This window comes from Triplophysa dalaica, chromosome 2, assembly GCF_015846415.1.
Source record: "Triplophysa dalaica isolate WHDGS20190420 chromosome 2, ASM1584641v1, whole genome shotgun sequence".
NCBI lineage: Eukaryota > Metazoa > Chordata > Actinopteri > Cypriniformes > Nemacheilidae > Triplophysa > Triplophysa dalaica.
The window spans coordinates 23,231,451-23,254,846 of NC_079543.1; the positions used below are offsets into that span (position 1 = coordinate 23,231,451).

Sequence of the window (23,396 nt, forward strand, 5' to 3'; positions counted from 1 at the left end):
AATTACAATAGTAGGCCAGTGTAAAAAGAACGAGTCTTTGGTCCCCACGCAATAAATTTGTCGCCCTCTCCACGACACGCAACTCAATATGGTGCCCTTATGAGCGCGCACTATATGCATCACGCGAACAAACAGCCTCTTGAGTCTTGTTATCCCGCTTCTTTTCCAATTCAAGCAGTAAAAGTCCATCCCGGCCAGGGGGGAAAGGACAGAGTTTGCTCTTTGGCCCGGTATGAATAACAATGCGCATTGTCAACGACCTTTGTGGCCGGGCGTCTATTGAGAAAGCTATAGACGTGGCCCGCCTTGCAAGAGAAAAGAAGGAGAAGAAAAAGAGAAAGCGCTAATCGAATGAGGGATAATGAGGGACCGGGCGACAGATGCTCGCGTGCCTTTACAACGGCACCGCGCGTTCGTTCACGCGCATTCCGGGGACGCTAAAAGGAAAGTTCGATCGTGAAGTTTTTGAAGCCAATGCTCCACCTGCTGCGGCTTTTGTTTGACTGGGAAGGGACAGAACATCAATGGCAATCCATTGCTTGAGTTTATGGCACATGCGAGGGATGCGTCTCTGTCAAGTAGATGGAGACGCAGTGGCTCAGTATGGGGTTGTAAATTTGTTCTGCTACCCAAAATGCAGATGTTACTTTCAGGCTGTGTCTGTTCTTTGCTCGTTCACTTGTTCATGCCATCTGAGCCTTATCAGTTGTGCGAGTTCATTTTTAGACGCCGTGAACAGAGAAAAAATATATGATAATAATACACAAAATAGAATATAGGCCTATACGAAATAATGTACAGACTGTGGTTCAGAAAGTTGCACCTGCCTGTGAGCTAGTTAATGCATTAAAGCCTTCGTTTCATTATGGTATTGTTCACAAGTTTAAATAGGTTATGTCAGATTTTTTTAAGCCAAACCGTGTCTAAGTGCATTAGGCCGGCCGTGCATCTGTTTTTACTTATCACACTTCTTTTAGAGTGTGTGATTTTTCATGCAACACTGCGGGCATTCCAGAAGCCCAGAAATGCTGCAAAGACTTTGACGTCTTTGTTCGGGCAATGTGATTAGAGCAGAGGTAATTGCATTACGGCTCCGGAGCCAAAGAAAGCGTTCGCCCGTATCAAACCTGGTTAAAATCGTCCTGCTAAAATTGGCTTGCTGAAATGCAGACGTTTCGCAAACATGGTGTCTCGTGAAAAGAATAAAACTCCACAAAAGAACACTTTGGGGTCAAACGTGCGCCTTCTGGTAACGCAGAGAAATCCCAGTAATCACTTTCCCAAACAGTCCCCTGTGTCTCCATATAGGACCCTTTTAGTTTGCTAAAGCACACAGAACTCCAGACTTGGGAAAAGAGGAACAGCATTTGTGTCAAATCTGTCGCCAAAGGGCCTTTTATTAATCCAAGCCCAACTTCTGCACGTTTGATATACTTGGCTACATTTCCACGGGTTAACATATCACCATGGGAATTTGAGTCAGAGTCAGGAAATAGGCCATTTAATGTATTTTATTCATCCGTTTGCCCGTGAGCGTGATAGAGCAATTGAATTGTCCTCGTTTTTACACTTTCAAACTGAACTAATTTCCCTTCAGTTTAAACTGAGAGAGCGTTGTGTTGCCACCCGACCCGGTCCAAGTGACGCTCCAAATTGCGCCCATTCTTCTTCTCCAAGCGCTTACATGGATGTTAGGTTAGGTTAATATATTTGGCAGATATAACACCAAAGACTTGTTAAACATTATTATTCACGTGCGAAGAGCTGTTTGTGCGCGTGAGCAAGTTTATATTCGCTTATTCATCACATCAAGCGATTCGACACAGAGCTTAATCCCCAGTGAGGATGGCAGATGACTAGTCAGAAGCGCGTGAGAACACTCGCACCCAAACCAAAGAAAGCGGGTGACACTAAAGGGATTTAGGAAAGGCACTTAAGCAGATTTGAGGCTTATATTTAACAGCTGATGTAAAGATTACTCCTCCAATAATGCATTGCCCAAAACTGATGTTTCGACCTGGCTCGCATACAACCGTCATTCCTATGCACACAACATGATCGAATACTATAGAGGTTTTATTAATAGTATAGCAGCTGTGATTACTATATTTGAAACAAAGTAACGTTTTTTGTAGGGTGTGTTGTAATAGAACTTAATGGTATACATTTTATGTGTGAAAATGTACAGTATATATTGTATAGGTTAAAACAAAATCTAAAAACTACAATTTTGATCGAAAGTTCAGCTATTTCTAAATTATGCTCTCTCATCCTTTGTTGAGGCGCGCTCCAGAGAGAGAGAGAGATAGAGAAAGCGAGAGAGGGGGACGGGGGGAGACCCTAAAGGGCGGAGTTATCCACTTCCCTTCTCCCCTTCATTTAATTGGGATCTATAGTGGCTCTGTGTTGAATGGTCAGTCGCAAAGAGACGGGGTAGCGCATGATTTGGGAGAAGCGTTTTCTCTTTAGCCCTAGCTCTAAAGGGGATTTTGCTATTTTGGGTTAGTCAGTCAAAGAGTGTCTTCAGACAGCGGGAGACAGATACGCGCACACAGGCTCTCCAGACGGAGGTTGCGCTTTCAGTCTCTTGATACGCGCAACAGATTTCTGCTTAGTGACAGTGGGATAAGTGCTTTTGTTTTTAATGCAAGTGCTTGTTTTCATCTCCGGCACTCCTGATATCTTAATTTTCCAAGTCGGCGGAACATTTTTGACGACATTTTTTTATCTGAATTTGGACCGGATATGTTTTTGAAACGATAACAACGCATGCAAAGGACTGAGACAGCACAACAAAGAGGAGCCAATCATTCTGGGAGTTTATTTCGGTGCCTGCTAGAGATTTTTTTACACCCAGCATGGATAACAGCAAGGGCACAGTGTTCTGTGCCACTTTTCTCAAACTTGCTGTGCTTTTGACATTGGCACGTCATGCCTCTGCTAAAACTCTGAAATATCAAGTGTACGAGGAGCAGAAGGTCGGTACAGTCATTACTAGACTTAGAGAAGATGTTGCTGATGTTTTATCGAAACTTCCGAAGTCGATACCCTTGCGATTCAGAGCCATGCAGCGCGGCAGCGCATCTCTCCTATCCGTGCGCGACCAGGACGGTGAGATCAGCATCAGGACCAAAATAGACCGCGAGAAACTGTGCGAGAAGAATCTCAACTGCACTATCGAATTTGACGTTCTCACCCTCCCAACGGAACACCTACATCTGTTTCACATCGAAGTGGAGATTTTGGACATTAACGACAATGCGCCACAGTTTGCCCGCTCCGTCATTCCCATAGAGATATCAGAGACAGCCGCTGTGGGCACGCGCATTCCGCTTGACAGCGCCACCGATCCCGACGTCGGGGAGAACTCTTTACACACGTACTCTCTGACCCCGTCTGACTTCTTTAACATTGATATTCTAACCAGAACCGATGGCGCGAAGTATGCAGAGCTTGTGGTGCTTAAAGAGCTGGATAGGGAGGTGCGCGCGAGCTATGAACTCCAACTCACAGCCTCAGACACGGGCGTTCCCCCCAAATTTGGAACAACGCTGCTTAAAATCAGCATAGCTGACTCGAACGACAACAATCCAGTGTTTGAGAAACCATCTTATGTGATAAACCTGCATGAAAAATCACCTTTAGGCAGTTTGCTAATTGATTTAAATGCCACTGACCCAGACGAAGGGACAAATGGAAAAATCGTTTATTCTTTTAGCAGCCACGTTTCCCCTAAAATCTTAGAGACGTTTAAAATTAATTCTGATAACGGTCACTTAACGTTGACAAGGAAAGTGGACTTTGAAACAACAAATTCGTATGACATAGATGTTCAAGCTCAGGATATGGGCCCCAACTCAATGCCTGCCCACTGTAAGGTCATAATAAAAGTGGTTGATGTAAATGACAATGAACCTGATATCAGTATTAACCTGATGTCCACAGGCAATGAAGAGATAGCTTACATATCAGAAACCGCTCCTGTAGATACATTTGTGGCTTTGGTGAGGGTTGAAGATCTGGACTCTGGGTTGAATGGAGAAGTGGAGTGTCGACTACACGGCCAGGGTCATTTTAAACTCCAGAAGACATATGAGAAGAATTTTATGATCCTCACTAATGTCTCTTTGGACAGAGAGAAGAGGTCAGAGTACAGCTTGACCGTTATAGCAGAAGATAAAGGCTCTCCAAGTCTATCCACCATGAAACACTTCACCGTGCAGGTCCAGGATGAAAATGACAATACACCAACATTTGAAAAGGCCAGATATGAGATATCCAAGGTGGAGAACAACTCTCCAGGAGCTTTTTTGTCTTCAGTCCGGGCCTCAGATCCAGACCTGGGCCCAAATGGCCAAGTAAGCTACTCCATACTTGAAAGTATGATCCATGGAAGCTCCATCTCCACTTACGTCACCATTGACCCATCCAACGGAGACCTTTATGCATTGCGTACTTTTGATCGCGAAGACGTTAGTCAGATCTCCTTTCTGGTCCAGGCCCAGGATTCCGGAAGTCCTCTGCTTCGCAGCAACGTGACCGTAATGTTAACCGTGTTGGATGAGAATGATAACAAACCGGTCATCATGATGCCACAGCTGTGGAACCACACCGCCGACGTTCCAGTTTCCAAATATGCAGAGGTGGGCGACATGGTGACTGTCGTTAGGGCGATAGACCGTGATGCTGATGCCAATGGTGACCTCTCCTGTTCCTTCATAGGGGGAAACGACGCAGGTTACTTCAACATTGACGCTAAAACGTGCAAAATTCACACCAATGTCAGCATGCAGGACATTCCAGTGGACCATGTGGAGTTGACCGTGCAGGTAGAGGACCACGGAGCACAACCTATGAGCACAAGGGCCCTGCTGAGACTTTCGCTTTATGAAAATATTGAGAACCACATGAACCCACATCTAACGGGTGGCGGAACAGTAGAGGGCCCTCTGGATATTTCCATGATCATCATCATCTCGCTTGGAGCAATCTGTACCATCTTGCTCATCATCATGGTGGCCTTTGCTCTCCGCTGCTCAAGGGAAAAGAAAGACACTCGTTCTTACAACTGCAGGGTGGCGGAGTCCACCTATCAACAACACCCGAAAAAGCCCTCAAGGCAGATACACAAAGGCGACATCACTCTGGTTCCCACCATCAACGGGACCCTACCGATACGGGCACACCATCGCTCACCCACATCCTCGCCCGGACCCGAACGGGCCCTCATGGGCAGCCGACAGAGCCAACACAGCCGGCAATCGCTGAACAGCTTGGTCACGATTTCCTCCAATCACATTCCTGAGAACTTCGCCCTGGAACTTACACATGCCACGCCCCCTGTGGAGGTAAAAGATGTTTGCTAACGTTAAACTAAGAACTAAATGTCTATCACATTTTTACATCCATCTTTGTCAACATAACATTCACGTCATCGTGTGGTGTTCTAACACTTTCATTTGTGTGTGTGAACGGGTGTTGTGTTCCATCAGTATTTATTTTTATTTATGTCATCTGTTTTTGCTATAGCAAGTCTCACAGCTCCTTTCAATGCTCCATCAGGGTCAGTATCAGCCGCGGCCAAGCTTCAGAGGGAACAAATACTCTCGCAGCTACAGGTAAACTTACAACAAACTAACCCATACTAAGCTCCAAGCTCCAACTCCTTATATGGGCATGATGTGCTCAACCAGTGTAGTGGAGTAGATGGGTAGTGATACTCAACCTGAAGTGCGTTGCTGGTTCGATCGGATTGGATGATAGGTATCCTAAAATGTTTGTGGTAGAATAGGACAGAACTTCCCTGTTGCCGTGGTCACCCACGTTCGCAGATCCTGATTGGACTGCTCCTCACATGAGGTCATAGCTTGCTTTCCGTGCCTTTTTTTTTCGTTCCTCTCATCTGCGTTTTGTTCTGGGATCATGTCATTTTATCCTGTGCATATTGTGGCGACCATTGTTCCATATAATGAGACATTTATAATCAAGTTGATGATTTAAAAACATGCTGGCATTTGTGCATGATTTTGCCTTTTTGTCATGCATGCCTCTGCTCATGTGAGGCACACATTTTGGGGGTCATTTATGAATGTGGGATAAATACACAATTCTAGAAAGACAGCACTGAAGAGTCACTGTTTTCAAGACAGTTAAATATGTTCATAGTCTGCACCAGTTCAATTTTTTCTTTTTTAACTGGTGCACAACTAAATGCATGTTCATAGACTGTATGCAATGCATAGAGATTATTGTGGTTGAAATTGTGTTGAATAGAAACTAAACATGTTTTCCGTCTCACTCTAAATCTGTTTGCATGAACGTGATTGAGATATCACCCTAAAAAGTATTTTTAAATGATTTATTCACTGTAACTGATGTTACCATATTTATTCTGAAAATATGTCTCAAACAACACACATTCAAGTACAACTTCTAACTGTAAGGTTTTGTGTCAACATTCACGCAGGTACGCCCTCCAGGACATGGATAAGTTCAGTTTGAAAGATAGTGGGCGTGGCGACAGTGATGCGGGCGACAGCGACTGCGAGATGGGCCGCGATTCGCCCATCGACCGGTTGCTAGGCGACGGCTTCGGAGACCTCTTCCACAGCGATGGGCACCACCGTCTCCACCCTGGTGAGAAACGATCTCCTGCTGGTCTTTATGTTCATGTGCGCCCATGCTGAGCACCTTTTTATCACCGTGAATGATGACATTCATCAGCTTGAGCACATAGCTCATTGACAGTTTATGATGCAATATCTAACACACTGTTTATGGTGACTTGGTGCAGTTTATTGCAATGCAAATGGTTGCATCAGGATAGAAATTAAATGACCTGTTAGTGCCTGACATGGTTTTTGGGCTAAATGTCTCACAAATTAGATTTCATAATGTCTCAATTGTTGCTAATATGCAGCAATGAAATATATTGAGGAGTTTTTTATTGAAATGTCATGTTTCTCTGATTTTTCTCCTCAAAAACAAATAAAAAAAATTTGATTTTAGTTTCCGAAAGCTCTCAAAAATTCCTGAGATAGAGCAACCTGAGCAATAAACAAATAAGAAAAAGGTGGTAAGAGAAACAAAGAGAAAACAAGAGCGGGAAACGAGAATAGAGAAGGCATGAGAAAGGATTTTGGAGGCGGGTGTGTTGAGGAGGAGCTGAGGGGCTCTGAGGAGAGAGAGTTTGTCATTGGCTGACATCCTTTGTTAAGCTAGATTATCATTCATTACTTTCCAGACGTCGCCTCGCACGAATCAGATATGGCTGAGGTTTTAAAAATTAGAGGCACTGGAGAGAGGAAAAGTAGAGAGGGTGAGAAGGGGGGGACAGCTGCAACAGGAAAGACAGAAAATTACAATAAACTGCTTTAGTGAAGGAAGAGGTGAAACTCTAATCGATGTTCACAGGTTGCTATACAAGAGGAAAAGCGGGGCTGAAACAGTGGCCCTCTGAGGAAAGAAGTGTGTGTGTGTGCTTGTGTGTGTTTAACTGCATTGTGAAAGCAATTATTGTGAATTTTCCTCACTTCAGATTTTGAAAGCACATGCTGTCACTCAAAGAAGAGAATGAATACGGGGGAAATAATAGTCCAATCCGCCACATATACACACACGTACACTGTCTCAGGCTGAAGAGAAAAAGCGAGTGATTAAAGAGTAACAGCGAAAGGTAGTACTTACAAAAATGTCATGATTGCAGCCAAACACCACACAATTCAAAGGCTTTTTGCTTAATTTTCATGTGCGTATCGAGTATTAAAGCACAGTCAATCTGCAATTATATGAACCCAGATGAGAATGGCATTGCTCGGAGGTTACTCTTTTATATATACAGGGACTTAATGGAACACAGATTCAGGAGAATGGAATAAAATTGCTCAGATAATATAGACTTTGATGAGAAATCAGGAAGAGGTGAAAAAGGTGACAGCCATACGTTGGGGGGTTGGGGGGATGTACGGTGTTTATTGTCATCTTCTTCTGGCTTTTGGCCTGCACAAGCTTTTTAAGTGCACCACGTGACACCTATGGATCAGCAGCTAATAACATGACAATATTTTTGAGGAAAATATGGATTTTGGTCAAATTTGAGAATTTCATATAAAATTAATACATTTCCCTCGTCTCGCGATCCCAATGCTCCAAATTGTAACTAAACATCTTAAATGATCTTCAATTGTTTACGTTTTAAGAGTTGCACCTTGCTAAGCCTTTCGTAATACAAACTGGATGTGATGTGTGTCCATCGGAAGCAAAGCGCTCACGCGTCTAAGGTTTTGGTTTGAAAACATGCAGGATCGAGAAAATAAAGTGCGGGAATGATGTTTAGAGAATTATTAAGAGAGATAAAGTGGAGGACCTGATTGATGCGAGTTATAAGATCTCAAAAAAAGTTATTAAGAGCTTCCATTAAAAAAGAAAGGAGAAAAGCAGATACAAGCAATACAAAAGCAATCCTTGCACCTCCTGACGACATATTAATGCATTATGAAGCAAATTGAATGATCTCTAAAATAAATATTGAATATCATCTGTAAACTAAAGCTTCTGCGACTGAAACTTCAGATGAATATCCATTGCACGGTTTCGCATCCAAGTGCCTTACTCACTTAGAAAGGCAGAACTCTAGAAGTGGAAATTCGAACGGATGAGATGAATAATAAATATCAAGGCCATTTTCTCTTTGACCGAGACTTTGCGTTCGGCTCTTTTTAGCAATGCTTTTCACTGGCGCAAACATGACGTTCAGAACGTGTGATTCCGGGTTGGCCCAAGGTACAAAAAAACGATGATGCTGAGTCGTTGGCCCAAGGACCAAAAAAAACGAAGCTGTTTGCTGTTATCTCGATTCTGGTCATAAAGTACCTGTTTGTAATTCAAATCGTGTATTTAGCCGAAAAGCGACTAGTTTGCAGGTATGAGAAAAAGTTGAGTTAAAATTGATGAAATTTTTGCAAAATCAATCCTAGAAGTTGGCATTGTTTCGATCTTTTCTGAAACTGGAGACTCATACTTTGTAAAAAGCTCTGAAAACATTCAAAATTTGCATTCTGTTGTATTTCTTTGTCTGAAAATATATTTTTCTCTCAACAGTCATGAAATTGTGTACAGAGGAGTGTCGCGTGTTGGGTCACTCTGACCAGTGCTGGATGCCGTCTCAGGCATCCTCAGATTACCGGGTGAACATGTACATCCCAGGAGAGGAGAGCAGGCCTCAGGTCCTAGAGGACGACCAGCAGTCCATCGACTCGGCTAAGAAGAGCTTTTCAACCTTCGGTAAGGACCACGAGGAGGAATGCGGTGGCTCTCTGCTGTCTGAAATGAACAACGTCTTCCAACGTCTTCTGCCGTCTTCTTACACCGAGGTCAGAGATGCCGAAGAATGCACTGCCCTGCCTTCATCCTCCGCCGCCATGGAGATAAGAAAGGGCTTCCTGCCGGGTAAGGCACCTGTGTCTTCCGCGGGCTCCGCCTACCCTCAAGGTGTGGCCGTTTGGGCAGCCAATACTCACTTTCAGAACCCTGGCGGTGCTGTGACGAGCGGGCATGGCTCAACCAATCACACGGCATCGCAGGCACATTTAAAATGGCTGCCAGCGATGGAGGAGATTCCTGAGAACTACGAAGAGGATGACTTGGAGAGCGTGCTCAGCCAGCGGCAGGGAAAACGCAACGACACGAGACACGAAGTTGTCAACGCTAGTGAACTGGTTGCCGAAATTAACAAACTACTTCTGGACGTACACCAGAGTTAAACAACAACAATCTGTTAAAGAACATCTCCCTCTCTCTTTCTTACTCGTTCACTTTGTTTTCGTCGAGTGAAATAATCATTTCAAGAAGGAGAGAGTGAGAAAGTTCAGCGCTGTAGCCTTGATCGAGTCGCTTGTGAAAACGTTTCGTTGATATTGTTTACTTCAAAATTGGAAGACTTTTTGGTCTTTTTGTACAAACGTGAACACAATGTGATTGTATACCTGCCTTTTCATTTTTACGTTTTTTTACTTCATATTTATATATATGTATATATATGTTTGTACAGAAAGCAATACAAATGTCTATTTTTATATTTCAATGTATGCATGTGTGTAAAATCAAACCAAGATTTGTTTATACACCAGAAAACGGTTCATGTGTGTGTAAGGCTTTTTTGAATTAATACAGATTTTACAGTATATACGAACTATTGTCAGTGGTCTAGTTCTCTGTTATTATTGTGAACACTAAATACTCTCAGTAGTGTAAGAAATGCGCTCTCTTTCAGTGGTTTGTGCATCAGCCATGAGTGACTGTGAATTTTCTCTCAAGACATTTTGTCGATTTTACAATGATGTTGCATTGAAGACTTTACAAATCTGTTGCATTAAAACATACATTTGAAAACCTCTCTTCTGTTTGTTTCATCTGTTTCACATTCATTATTTATGCTGAAACAAATGCCTATCCATCCTATGTTTTATTAGTTTCACCCTTTGCCATATTATTATTCCCTTGAAAGCATTTTTATTGCCTTAAAAGTTGTTTAAAAATGAACTAGACTGAATATATCAACTCCTACAGGATGTGTTGAGCCCCATGATTCTCATTACCAACATGAATCACTTTTTTATGGTCTCCACCAATGCTGCTTTTACTGGGAGCTCCCCCTCTTGAGCAGAGCATGTATTGCAGTTTAAATAAAACGTTTCATGACGTTTATTAGAAGGAGTGCTATTCAAATCCTCGTGCCTGTAACGATCTGATTCATTACTTTATTAACACGCACATTTGATCTAGAAATAATATTTAATTATATGTCTGATGACTTAAACCCACTCACTTAGCTGTCTTCACAGACCTAGAGAGATAATTCTGCAACGATTACTCAACCATAACTCCCTGTCATAAGTTATATCTCTGTGTAATTAGCTCGTAGCGAGATTATGGGTTTACATAAAACCAAAGCATGCCCCCCAAATGTTAGCCGCATCTTATCAGTATGTTCACATAATATTTACATTTACATTTAGTCATTTACCAGACACTTTTATCCAAAGCGACTTCAGGGAGCAATAAGGGATATGTCATACAGGAGCAATAATACAATAGTGCTAATAAAAAGTTACTAGTTTCAATAAAAGCTTGACCACCGGTTGAGAGAAACAGAGAGGGTTAATTTCTGTCAATTTTCACAGAAGAGATGGGTTTTAAGTGTTTTTTTTTTATGTTTTGAGAGATGTGGTTGACCAGACTGAGTTAGGATGAATGTTCCACCAGGAAAGCTATTTACTTCCCTTTTGAGAAAGCAATACTAGACGCCGCTAGTTTTTAGTAAATATTTATCATTTAAGTCGAATCTTGGGTGTTTGTATATGTGTATGTGTTTGTGCATGTGGTTAACACCTGTTGGTGTGTATTATTTAACAGCAGGCAGATGTTGAGGATTAGTATTCTGGACCGTAGCCAGTCGATGTGATCCAGTGTAGATTCATCTACGCTTGTCTGACCACAACATTGAGCAACTGTTTTCCACATACACATATCTATCTATCTATCTATCTATCTATCTATCTATCTATCTATCTATCTATCTATCTATCTATCTTTCTATCCACCTACCTACCTACCTACCTACCTACCTACCTACCTACCTACCTATCTATCTATCTATCTATCTATCTATCTATCTATCTATCTATCTATCTTTCTATCCACCTACCTACCTACCTACCTACCTACCTACCTACCTATCTATCTATCTATCTATCTATCTATCTATCTATCTATCTATCTATCTATCTATCTATCTATCTATCTATCTATCTATCTATCTATCTATCTATCTATCTATCTATCTACTGCATTGACCACACAACCTTGATCTCTGGTTCTTTTTCCCATTGCACTGACTATAAACCATGTTCTAAACGTGACATTTGTAAATGCAAGGCAGTTAACCTCAACATGTTCCCTACAATTAGTAAATTGCTTTGCATAAAAGTGTTGGCCACACGGGCGATAACTAATCACAAGGAAAGTGTACAGCAGCCAATGAGCACCATCCTGTTCATCCTGTTCCTGTGTGTAGCAGGTGCTAGTTCACTTCAGGCCCAGTCTAATGCTCTTCCTCTCTGCTGAGCATCACGTTCAGTGTGAACCTCCTGTCTTCCTGCTGATGATCTGTATGGGTAAACGTGATGACATATATGACCGTATACTATGGTCTCAGGCATTGAATTATGAATGATTTTACAGTAAACCACTACAGTGGCACTGGATGTCAGCTTTACATTATACTGTTAATTAATAAAGGAACTTTTTTAACCAAAAGGGCCACTCATGCACTCGTGTTGTTTGAAATGTGTTTCTTTGTAACATAAAACGAAAAGATGGAAGAATGGTTCAATCTAAATTTGGGGTGTGGATGTGGATTTGTAAAATTCTAGAAAGCATATAAATATTATAAAATAATTATACGATAAAAATAGTCCCTTCTTGAAGCTCATTTGCATTGGTGTACATTGGCGTATCCAAAGGATGCAAGGAAGAATATTTACATCACTGGGGCTGCTGATCAACAATTCTGAAATTTCATAAAACAAATAATTTGCATATTCAAAAAGCCTCTTGTCTGGCACTGCAAAATTGGCATCAGATGGATTATTTTTATACTTGTCACAAAAAAGATTGAGGATTTAAGTTGGTTCCTGCAAATGGTGGTCCAAACAGCAGTCATAAACCACAGCCAATACTAATGCTCACTTCTGCTAATCAAATCAACAAATAAGTCATTTTTTTTATAATTAAGATTTTTTATAATTAACACTGAAAGTGTGTGGAATCTAGCTCTGTTTTTGCTTCTGTGAATTTATTTTGTGTGTCGGGGTATGTGGACGGTGGAGAATCTGTGTGGTGTTAACACCATTTTGTTTCTCTTTATTATTTTATTCGCACAATTGACAAGACGTCTGTTGCATCTCAGTTATGCCGCTGACAGCCAGCTGAATTATTAAACATAAATGTAACTTTTTAGTAAGAAACGGTTATATTTCCAGTCCTAATAAATATAGTGGTAAACCAGGCTTACTGTTCTTAAGGGCTAGTTCACCTTCAAAATGAAAATTCTGTCATTATTTACAAACCCCTTGTCATTTCAAAACTGTATTACTGTCTCTCTTCTGCAGAAAACAAAAGAAGATATTTTGAAAAATGTTGGTAAAAGAAATCCATTGGTCCCCATTGGCATTGGCATTGGTTTTGTGGCCACAATAAAAGTCAATGGGAACCAACAGTTTTTGGTTTAAGACATTGTTCTAAATATCTTCTTTTGTGTTTTGCAGAAGATAGAAAACCACATGTTAAATATGACAACAGGATGAGTAAATGATGACAGCATTTCATTTTGAATAATTAGAATAGAGTAATAATTAGGTGTAGGAGGGATGTTGGAAGAATTGTCACATGGGGATAGGTAGGCGGCTGCTTGTATATGCTCGTGAGATGATTGACAGGACCAAATTATCAGGCGTCACCCAAACGTATGTTTAAAGCATAATTAAAACTCAGATATTGAAAACATCAACTGTATTATTTAAATTACAGGAACATCAACGTGATATCGCCTGACCAGGCTCAATAATGTCAAACATTTAACAATTCTTAAAATGTCACAAGCAGCCATTAGCGGACATTAAAATGGCCTTACAACTAACTTACACAAGGTAGTCTATCCATTATTCATGTCTATTACTGCAGCAAGAACTGTTGTTAGATTAAATTACATTGGTCTATGAGAAACCGTGACCTCGCTGCAAGAATCAGTATTCATAACCTGAGACAATTCCGCAATTCAATGAAAAGACAGAGAGAATAAAGGAGTGGCGGAAAGCTTGCGCGAGAGAGAGGTCACATGTTGTGAGTCTTGAATTGCTGCTATTAATGTTTGGTAATGTGTTTCGTAGGCATGCATAAAAGAGATTAACGCCACATTACCAAATCATATTTACTAAAGCACTATTTGCATAATGGAGTGTGTAATGGAATTTTTACGTGCACTTTAGTTTTATAAACGCTAAGTATTGGTGCTTGTCTTTCAGCCTGGGTTTATAGTCACATCACTGTAAGCTGTACAATACAAAAGGTCATTCAGACACATTTAGAGACACCAGTGTCCAGCAGGATATATATGTAAATGTTTGCTTTACAATTCAGTTTGTACCTGTTTGGGTTATTGTGAGAAAAAGAGAGATAGTGAGGTATATTTCTCTTGGGCAAGTAAACAACCACATGGCTATTCTTGCTCTAAAAGAAGCTTCCTCACCCTTACGTCATTCAAAATATGTGTAAGACGCATTGTTGAAACACAAAATAAGATATTTTTTGTGTTCTTCAGTGGTTTTTTGTGTTCTGCCAAAGAACGAAAGTCAATCAGGTTAAGCATAACATGAGGGTGAGAAAAGGATGAAAAAATTGGGTGAACTATCCCTTAAAACAATTATTTGCTTTCAAACATTTAAATTCTATATTTGTGAAATGCAAGCACTGAATTGTCTTGTCAGATCACTGCATCTACCCTCAAAACAAACACACAGAGTAAAACTGATGAGGACCCACAATCTGCTGTTACCTTTGCAAGAAGGGACACATCTCTACATCCACAGCTCATTCAATCCAGTCACACACAACTGAGCTTTTAATAAGGTTTTCCTTATTTCACAGAGAAGCTATTTGTCATCATATCTGCCTAATGAATTGACTTCATCCTTTTCTTTTCTCTCCTGCGTTTGATGAATTCACTATGGAAATTGCCACAAGGGCCATCAGGAGGGGGCCCGTTGAGGATAAAACACATATTAGAGACCATATATGTGCTGACTGAAACAAGGGAAATGAATTTATCAAAACCCTCCAAACATATATAGATTCTCTAGAGATGTGGGTTTGTATCTCTGTTTACAGCTGGTATTACTGTGACAATTCATCTTGGGCGATCCCATGTGATCCCAAGTGGTCAAATGAGACAGATGTTGGTATGCGTCTGTGGTTCTTTCTTCACATGAATGCATACATCAGTTTTGTGCATGCATAATTAATGTATTGGCTTTGCCAAATGTTTTCATTCAATCACTTTCTTTCTTCCGCAGCACATAAAAGAAGATATTTTGAAGAGTTATTAACAGTTTATGAATTAATCCAGTTTTCAAGTGGAATGAAGCTTACTTAGATGAAATATGTGAGAGGTGTAAATATAATTAATATCAAAACAGATTACTCAGAATTTTTTTTCCATTTTTGCAATTCCTAACTTCATCAGCTCGAGCTCGTGCTATGTGTGACAGATGGGAGGTCATGGCATGTCTGCTGTTGCCAGCAGATGGCGCTCTATTAATGCCACATGGGACTGGAACTGTGTCTCTGATATATAAAACTCACTGTCATTTTTCTATGAGCCTCATTGAAATCAAGTCTATGGTTTTTTTTTTTTATACGCACTTCAGAAAAACTTTTTTTGTGTGTCCTTTTTTCACTCTTTATGTGTTGATATATGCACAGTCTGTTATTATACAAGACAATCTAACTCATGAAATATGTTTTACCTTACGATAATATTTTTCCTTTTACAGAGGTGATGGCCATTCTGTCACAGGAGAAATTGGCAAACAAGGAGAACAGAGTATGCTGTACACCATTATTTACTACTTTTTTGCAACTTCTGTGTCTCTGGCATTTTTTATGATGATAAATGAAATATAATACTAATCCTGCAAAAGAAATACTTAAAATACAGAAAATCATTAACATAATAATAGACATTGTTTATTTGTTGGTCATTTAAATGAAGTCCTATACTGTCCCGTTTTGTGAAGGCTTTGTTAGTCCAGGGGTAGGCTATGTGTTACTCTCTGCGTCTGCCTCTCTCTCTCTCTCTCTCTCTCTCTCTCTATTTTTCTTTTCTTCTCTATTTCAGCTCATAGAAATAAGATTTGAGGGTGTCTAGACAGCAATCAATCATTCAATCTGAAACAAAACTGTAACATCTCACTGCACATGTTCAACATCAAATATCTAGATTTCGAGGGCTTCTTTTCTAATTTTTTACAGCTTGGTCCATCCACTATAGGGAAAACATATTACAAATACCCAATTGCTTCATAGAGTTCACGCTGAACCACCACATGAACATGTTAACAGGAAATAGCTATATTTAATTAAAAAAAAACTAGTGGTCCAATGCAGATTTCTAACTTCTTAAACCATTTAATTGTTCTCATTCAAGCATCTGATCTGTGAAGAGGTGCATTGTGTCTCATAGATGACAGACCTGACCAGACTGCTATCAGCCCTGACATATGTTTGTCTGGACTATTACAGGCGTGTGTGATTGATATGTGAGTCTCTGTTCCCGTGCAAAGCTATGTTTGATAGCTTTATAGAGTTAGAAGCCATGGGTTTATGTTCTGTGCAGTGCAGAAAAATCTATATAATTTCTGTATGTGAAGGAGATCAAATGCAGGACTGAGAAGGGCGTCGGTCATCATGCATCTGTCACATTTATATTTTAAACAGCCCACATTCAGAAACCAATCAACGTTCTTTACATATCACTGATCTTTATTCTTCTCAATACTTTATAAAATGATGCATTCTTTATTATAATTTTTGTTGAAATTTGATTTGAATTTTATTCTATTGTACCTTAGCCCATCTTCTGAAATTGCTGGCACCTAGCTATTTTTATGACCAATATTATTCAAAAAAAGTACTTTGTAGCTGTCATTCACCTTTTGTGTATATGTATGCGTGCGTACTATAATGATTGTGCCTTATTGTATGCCAATAAAATTAAAATGTTGGTTTCAATATTACCCTCTTAAATGTTTAGTTATTGCTTTGAATGTGTTAATGCTTCTAAATCATGAAAAAAAATGTTTACATGCGGATCGAGAACCCAGAAGATTGGCTTATAACATCACAGTACTGCGAGCGATTTTGAAGCATATAGAAGCGTCTTCTTTAGAGTCGCTCTCGGGGTACTGTGATACGTCGATCGGCCTGCGTAGCACCGCCGTACCTCAGACCACTCATTATGCACATTGACCAATGAATATTGACGAGGAAAGACTGAGCTTAGAATGGCTTTCAAACTTCACAACGGCAAGTTAAATTTTCTTTCTGCACAGAACGTAGGAAGCGTCTGACTGTTTAGATGTGTTTGGCAGTGTGTTTTGTCGCTTAGAGGTCTTTTGCTCATACAGGTCAGGTTCAGAAAATAATCAACTTTAGTCATAATCAAGCATATGCTACTATTTTAGTTAGCAACTTCTAATGTATATATACATATGTAGATTTTCTGTAGTTTAAATTTAGAGAGGTACAGTTTAAAATTCGTTTCCTGACATTTATAGTGTTACTGGTGTTCACACACTTGTTTTATCATAAACGTCAGAGTCCGTGTTGACCCCTCAGCCCCCTATCTGCTGTCCAGATGGAGTCATTAATAGAATTCCTCCACAGCTGTAAGGTGCTAGCTTGCTCTACTTTTGTGTGAATAATATAGAGCATACATGGAAGAAGTACATTTATTCTCTTTGTGTGTCTGACAAAGACCATAGGATTAATAAAGAGTTTGAGGTGTGGTTGTATTCGTCATTCGTCAGCGGGCAGGACAGGTCGAGTTTTATGGATGTGTCCTGTTACAGCATGTCTTTGAATATATGTACCTTTTATGACAATGGCATTCAGAAAGGAGTTTGTGGACTTGTGCTTTTGAAATGGGATCAGTCATTCTAAATAGAAGAGAGACTTGGAAAAATGTCAGCTGCTTGCTAGTGTTTAAAATATAATATATAGCAAAAAGAAGGGCAGTTGAAAAATGTTTGGCCCCTGTCCTAGTTGTTGAACATCACAAATGGAGGAAATGGGCAATAGATAAAACATGGAATTGACAAATTATGGTTTGCCCTCTCTTGTTTGTAGGACATTTGCCTGTTTGGCGTGTTTATTCTTAAAGGGGGCATATGGCACAAACACGTATTCTTATGTGTCTTTGGTTTGTTATAAGTTGCCCATGCATGAATTAGACACATAAAATTGCAAAAATGTAATGGGGTTAACCCCTTTAACCCCAGAGTATGAAACTTACTACATTTGTCTTGTGCTTTTTGTGCTGCGTCAGGTTGCTTGGCCCTTTTTTGTTGCCATAGACTTACAGTAAGACATAGATTTACAGAGGGAGTTGATTTCTAGGAAATAGAATGCAATATTATGGTAATTCCTAGTGGGGTCTTTTTATCTGGGCCAGTAAGCACACCCACAAACGCCCTAGCAATCATATAACCATCACTTGGAAAACCTTAGCAAACTGAAAGTAACAACATGGCGTGTATTGTATTGTGTAAAAAAGGTTTAGATATTTTCTTAATTGTTCTTATGTTTGTTCTGACAATTTTAATACCAGACATTCCTCAAATGTCCTTTATAATCATTTCATGAAAAAAGCAGAGTTGACCTTGTCCTGTTGTTTTGTTTGACCTGCCAACCCAGGATAGGTGTTGACCTATCCTGTTTCCTTTTGTTTATACATCAGCGCCTAACATTGACAGTCCTCCACTTTTGCACGATTTGTCTTGCTTTCACCAAACTATATCAGTCTCTTCCACTCTCACGTCTCCCCTATTCCTTTACCTCGCTTGTTTTATTGGCTGGATTCCAGCAGTTGGTCTCATCTGTCTGTTCCTCCGAAAATCAATGACTGTCAAAGGTGTAGCTGCTGTACAAAGAAGAGCTGAAAAAAACAATGGAGAGCCGAAAAATGTCAGGCAACATCAAAAACAAAAGAAAGCAAAATATGGTATTAGATTTTCGTGTCTGTGATTTGCGTTTTCTTCTGTATCTTCTGCCACCGACTTAAAAATGAGAAAACTTTTGTTTGTTTTTCCTCTCTTTCGTTTTCTCTTCGGTACCCATCTTTTGGTACCAATCTTTCATTTATGATTGTTTTGTTTTTGTATTTTTCATGTTATCGCTCTTTATTTGTTTATCCTTTCATTTGCCCTTGCTGTCCATGTGGCTGTTATCTCTCCTTTTTCTCAGACTCTCTTGAGGGGAGTTGTGCTGATGTCGAGTGTTGTGTGTCTGCATCTGCTGTGTGTGTGTAATGAGAGGGATATCCTCCTGGAGACTCCTGTCTGGCAAGAACCTGAAACAGATCATCACCTTGTGGACCTGATACCAACAGAGAGAGAGAGAGACAGAGAGCGATAGGAAACAGAATTAGAGACAGCTTTGACCAGAAAAATAACAACTTTTTGGGTTAAAAACATCTTAAAATTGTTGTGAAAAATTGATTTTATTCATTTTTGGTTTTACACCATTTCAAAGTCCATTTTTACTCACATTTGTTTGCTTAAAAATCTAATGGTATAACATCAAAATACATTTTGCTACTTTTACATGTATTGCTTACCACAGCATGTGGTATAATAGAAGGGTCATGAAAATAGACTTTCTTCCATTAAAATAACATTTAATATACTCTACAGCTATATAATCAATATGACTGACATTTGTTTAGCGGTTCATGCTGTTTAGAGCATCAGAACGGGAAGTTGTAATTGCCACTTCAAGCCATAACCAGTGGAGCCCCACGTATAGAATGTATGAGACAGCAAATATAGCAATTTTGTAAACAAGGAGAGCTGGCCCAGACTATAACCTGATGTGATAACCTGCCGCGATACGCTGTCTTCTGTTTCCTACCGCAAATGCAGAACAGTCAGGAACCACACTGTCAGCAAATGTAGTAAACATTGTGTATTAGCATACAATCTAAATAACAGGATGACTCTCTAAATGTACACAGTGGGTTTTTGCATAACCAAGCAGTAAGAGAGAATTTAGTCCATTTTGCATTCTAATAACATCATTTTTCAAATAGAAAAAGTAAGGTCCAGTGATCTGGAGTTGACCTTTCTATAAGCCCCGTCTTTAAATGTTTATTGAGTAATTCTTTAAAGAAAATATTAAGTTAAGCAAAGTGTTTTGGAATTTCACACTTCATTTCTTTTCCTTTATCTTCAAGATTACATTCTTAAGTCATTTTACCTTCAGTCACTTAATCATTTTGTTAATTGTTCATTTTGTTGTTTAAACTCATCATAGGATGTTTGGACTTTGATTTAAAGGGACATTTTTCTCCAAAATGAAAATTCTGTCATGCAACACTCAATCTTTTGTTGTTGCGAAAGAAAGTGACTTATTTTTCAGGTATGGTCACCCATTCCCGAAATGTGACCTTTGCAAATAACCTATCCAGACAGTAGAGAACACACACTCAGCAAGTCGGGGGGGGGCAAGTAGGGGTAAGGTGCCTTGCTCAAGGGAAACTCAGTCGTTACCCACCGGCCCTGAGAATCAAACCGGCAACCTTCTGGTCATACGTCCGACTCTCTAACCATAAGGCCACAACTGCACTGCCCTGCCATGTTTTAATGGTAGTCAAAGGTACGTCAGATCTTTGCTTTCATAAATTTCTCATAAATTCCACAAAATATCCTCTTTTGTATTAAACAGAACAAAAACATTTTTTTCCTACTATGGTAGTCAGTGATGCCCCAGAAATGTCAGTTGCTAACATTCTTCCAAATATCTTCAAGAAAATAAATGTGTACAGGTTTGTAACAACATGAGGGTGAATAAATGATGGTAGAATTTTAGGCGAATTCACGTGTGCTTTAAGAAATCCTATTAAATCTCCGTCTTAGCTTTCTGAAAGATTGCAAGAAGGGGAGAAGATTTTTTGAAAGGCCTGTGTTTTGTACAACACCACCACAAAGTGTGAAAGTAAAAGTAAAATGCTGGTTGAACTCGGAGGGTCAAATAAGGATTTAGACTGGGACAGTTGTCTCGTGTTGAGCTGTCTTCTCTTCTTCGGGAGATGTGGTCATTAGCTGGATCCTGGAGCTTATTGTCCAGGCACACACAGAGAAAGGCAGTAGACCGCGAGAGAGATTGGTAATAACTGTCTGTCTGACATATACCAGCATACTTAACATAGACAACACAGTGGGACCGAAGTATTTTTGGCGACATGTGTTCATACAACTGTCATAAGTTGTGTGTGCTTAGTCCATCAGAGTCTGTTTCCAGGTGACAGGTGGCAGTCATATAGACTCACTACATCACTCTCCATCATTCGTGTGTGTGTGTGTGTGTGTCTCTCTCTCCACCTCCAGATCTTCTTGCTGCGCTCCACCAGTGAGTGAAGACTCTGGGCACAGCTATTATTTTATCAAAGCCTTACTGGCATGAATTCTTGAGATTTGCCAAAACTATAATTATAAATATTATGGGTTTAAATAATGATTTTAATGAAACGGCTTTAGTTAAAAGATATTATATCACCGAATACAATGAGTGTAACTATAATAATTCTTCTTCTTAATAAATAGCAATATCCATAACGCATTAAGAGTAAACAAAATATTCATGATTACTTGCTTCCTTGTGAACGTGATATTTAAAGGGAAAGTTCACCCCAAAATGAAAAAAGATTTCATCATTTACTCTTTGTTATGTTTTATCAAACTTGTATGACATTCATTTTTCTGCAGAACACAAAAGACAATCTTTTGAAGAATGATGATGACTAAACCACAATGGTCCCCATTGAGTTCCATCATACGAACACAAGCCACTGAGACATTTATCAAATATATTTTGGGATCAACAGAAGGAAGAGACAAGTAGTGGTTTTGAAGGACATCAGTGATGACAGAATTGTTTTGGGGGGGTAAAATATCCCTTTATAATGCAAAAAATAAATTTCCAATTTTATTTTATAACCTTTTTATTACACAGATGTAGTGATGTAGTTTGATGTCTTTTGCAGTGCACATTCATTATTACAGAAGTAGGATCGGGACAATCTGCAGGTCAGACTCAAACCTGCATAGTCCGCATGATCTCCACACTTTGCATCTAGATCACAGCTGAACCACAGCTACAATGCTGATATAAAATTTTAAAGCGTCCTCTCTTTTTTCCGTTTAACGTTTTTCTCCTTTTCTCTCTTTTCATCTCACCCATTTTCCCAAGTACAGTCTCTCTCTCATGTCCTATTATCAGTGTATGCTAACTGTCTGAGTCATTCACAGAGACTGATTCCAGTTAATAACCATATTGGTGACATTCTGTTTTATTCCTCTTTTCCACTGTCGTTTAATACAGAGCCATCGACTGGGCCCTGACTGAATTTAATCTGTCTCCTGTGCTCAGGCCGAATTTATCACAGCCGTTCAGGTTAGCTATAACCCGTCCCGCGTGTGCCTCCTGAGCCACTGTAATAAAAGCAGACAGGTCTTAATAACAGTCCTCTCTCCTCTGCTCACATTCAGCAGTACTTCATCTGAAGATTCCATAAACAGAGAGAGAGAGCAGGAGAGAGAGAGGGAGGCCTTTGTTAAAGGGGTCTGTCTCACTAGATAGCAAAAATAGTAACGTGTTTAAAAATGACTAAACTGATAACACTTCCTGTTTAAGTTTATTATGTGACATGTTGAATTTTCACATTTTTGTTGCCAAAGCATTTGTAGGACAATTGTGCACAGATCATTTTAAGCTTTCATCCAAAATACAGACTACTTTACATACTTATCCTTATTAGACAATAGACCACTCGGCCACACAATTATAATTGTTATAATTATAAATGATAAATTATTATTAAACTGTCACTGTTGTGAATTGGGTTATGGAATAGGGTGACAATTTTGAACACAGGTTTTTTGTGTCCTTTCATTGCACTTGTGTACTACATTTCTTTTTTTCTTTACAGTGCATCATTAAGTAACATTAGACTAATCATAGCAGAACTATTATTTTTGTATAGAAATATATTGCCAAGGTCAACTTTACTCTCTCGACTTCTGGTGTGGTCACACTGGACATTTAGAATGCAAAATTTCTTGTTTGGTTTTTATTTGCTCATCGTTATTTCGGACATATTGCACTTTTGTTGTTTGTAAGCTGTGCTGTACAAAACTGAATTGAGTGACAATGTTATTATTAGCATTTCATCCAACTGGTCATGATGTGGCGTATCGATCTGTTGTTGATCACACATCGTCATGTGTAATAATACATAATAAAGACACACAATCACAATAATGCACATTCAATATGTTTGTCTGTTTCAAATGCGTGCTGTTTCACATTCTGTTTTCAATATAAAAAGTAAATAAGGGAGTGTATACTGCAGTGCATAGTAAGCACTATTCTCTTTAATGGAGCAATGCCCTAGAGCAGAAGTCAATGTAGAATGGTGCTTGTCTGCTAGTTAGTTTGCCTCATACTAGTTTGAATGTGCTGCTAGCTGGCCTAAAATGATGTTGGCTCCACTGGCGGTCTGCTCC

At 39.6% G+C, this 23,396-nt stretch overlaps 1 protein-coding gene across 2 annotated transcripts; it reads left to right on the forward strand.

The window, feature by feature from the left end:
• Positions 1–2,419: 2,419 nt before the first annotated feature.
• Positions 2,420–10,393, forward strand: pcdh18a (protocadherin 18a). Of its 2 annotated transcripts, none has more exons than XM_056738518.1 (4): positions 2,420–5,348; positions 5,530–5,618; positions 6,467–6,636; positions 9,100–10,393. In XM_056738518.1, the coding sequence occupies exons 1-4, from the start codon at positions 2,859–2,861 to the stop codon at positions 9,759–9,761; spliced, it is 3,411 nt and encodes a 1,136-aa protein (XP_056594496.1). In that variant the 5' UTR covers positions 2,420–2,858; the 3' UTR covers positions 9,762–10,393. The 2 variants fall into 2 exon arrangements, with proteins under 2 accessions (XP_056594496.1, XP_056594504.1); XM_056738526.1 differs by having other exon boundaries at positions 5,563–5,618.
• The last annotated feature ends 13,003 nt before the right edge of the window (positions 10,394–23,396 follow it).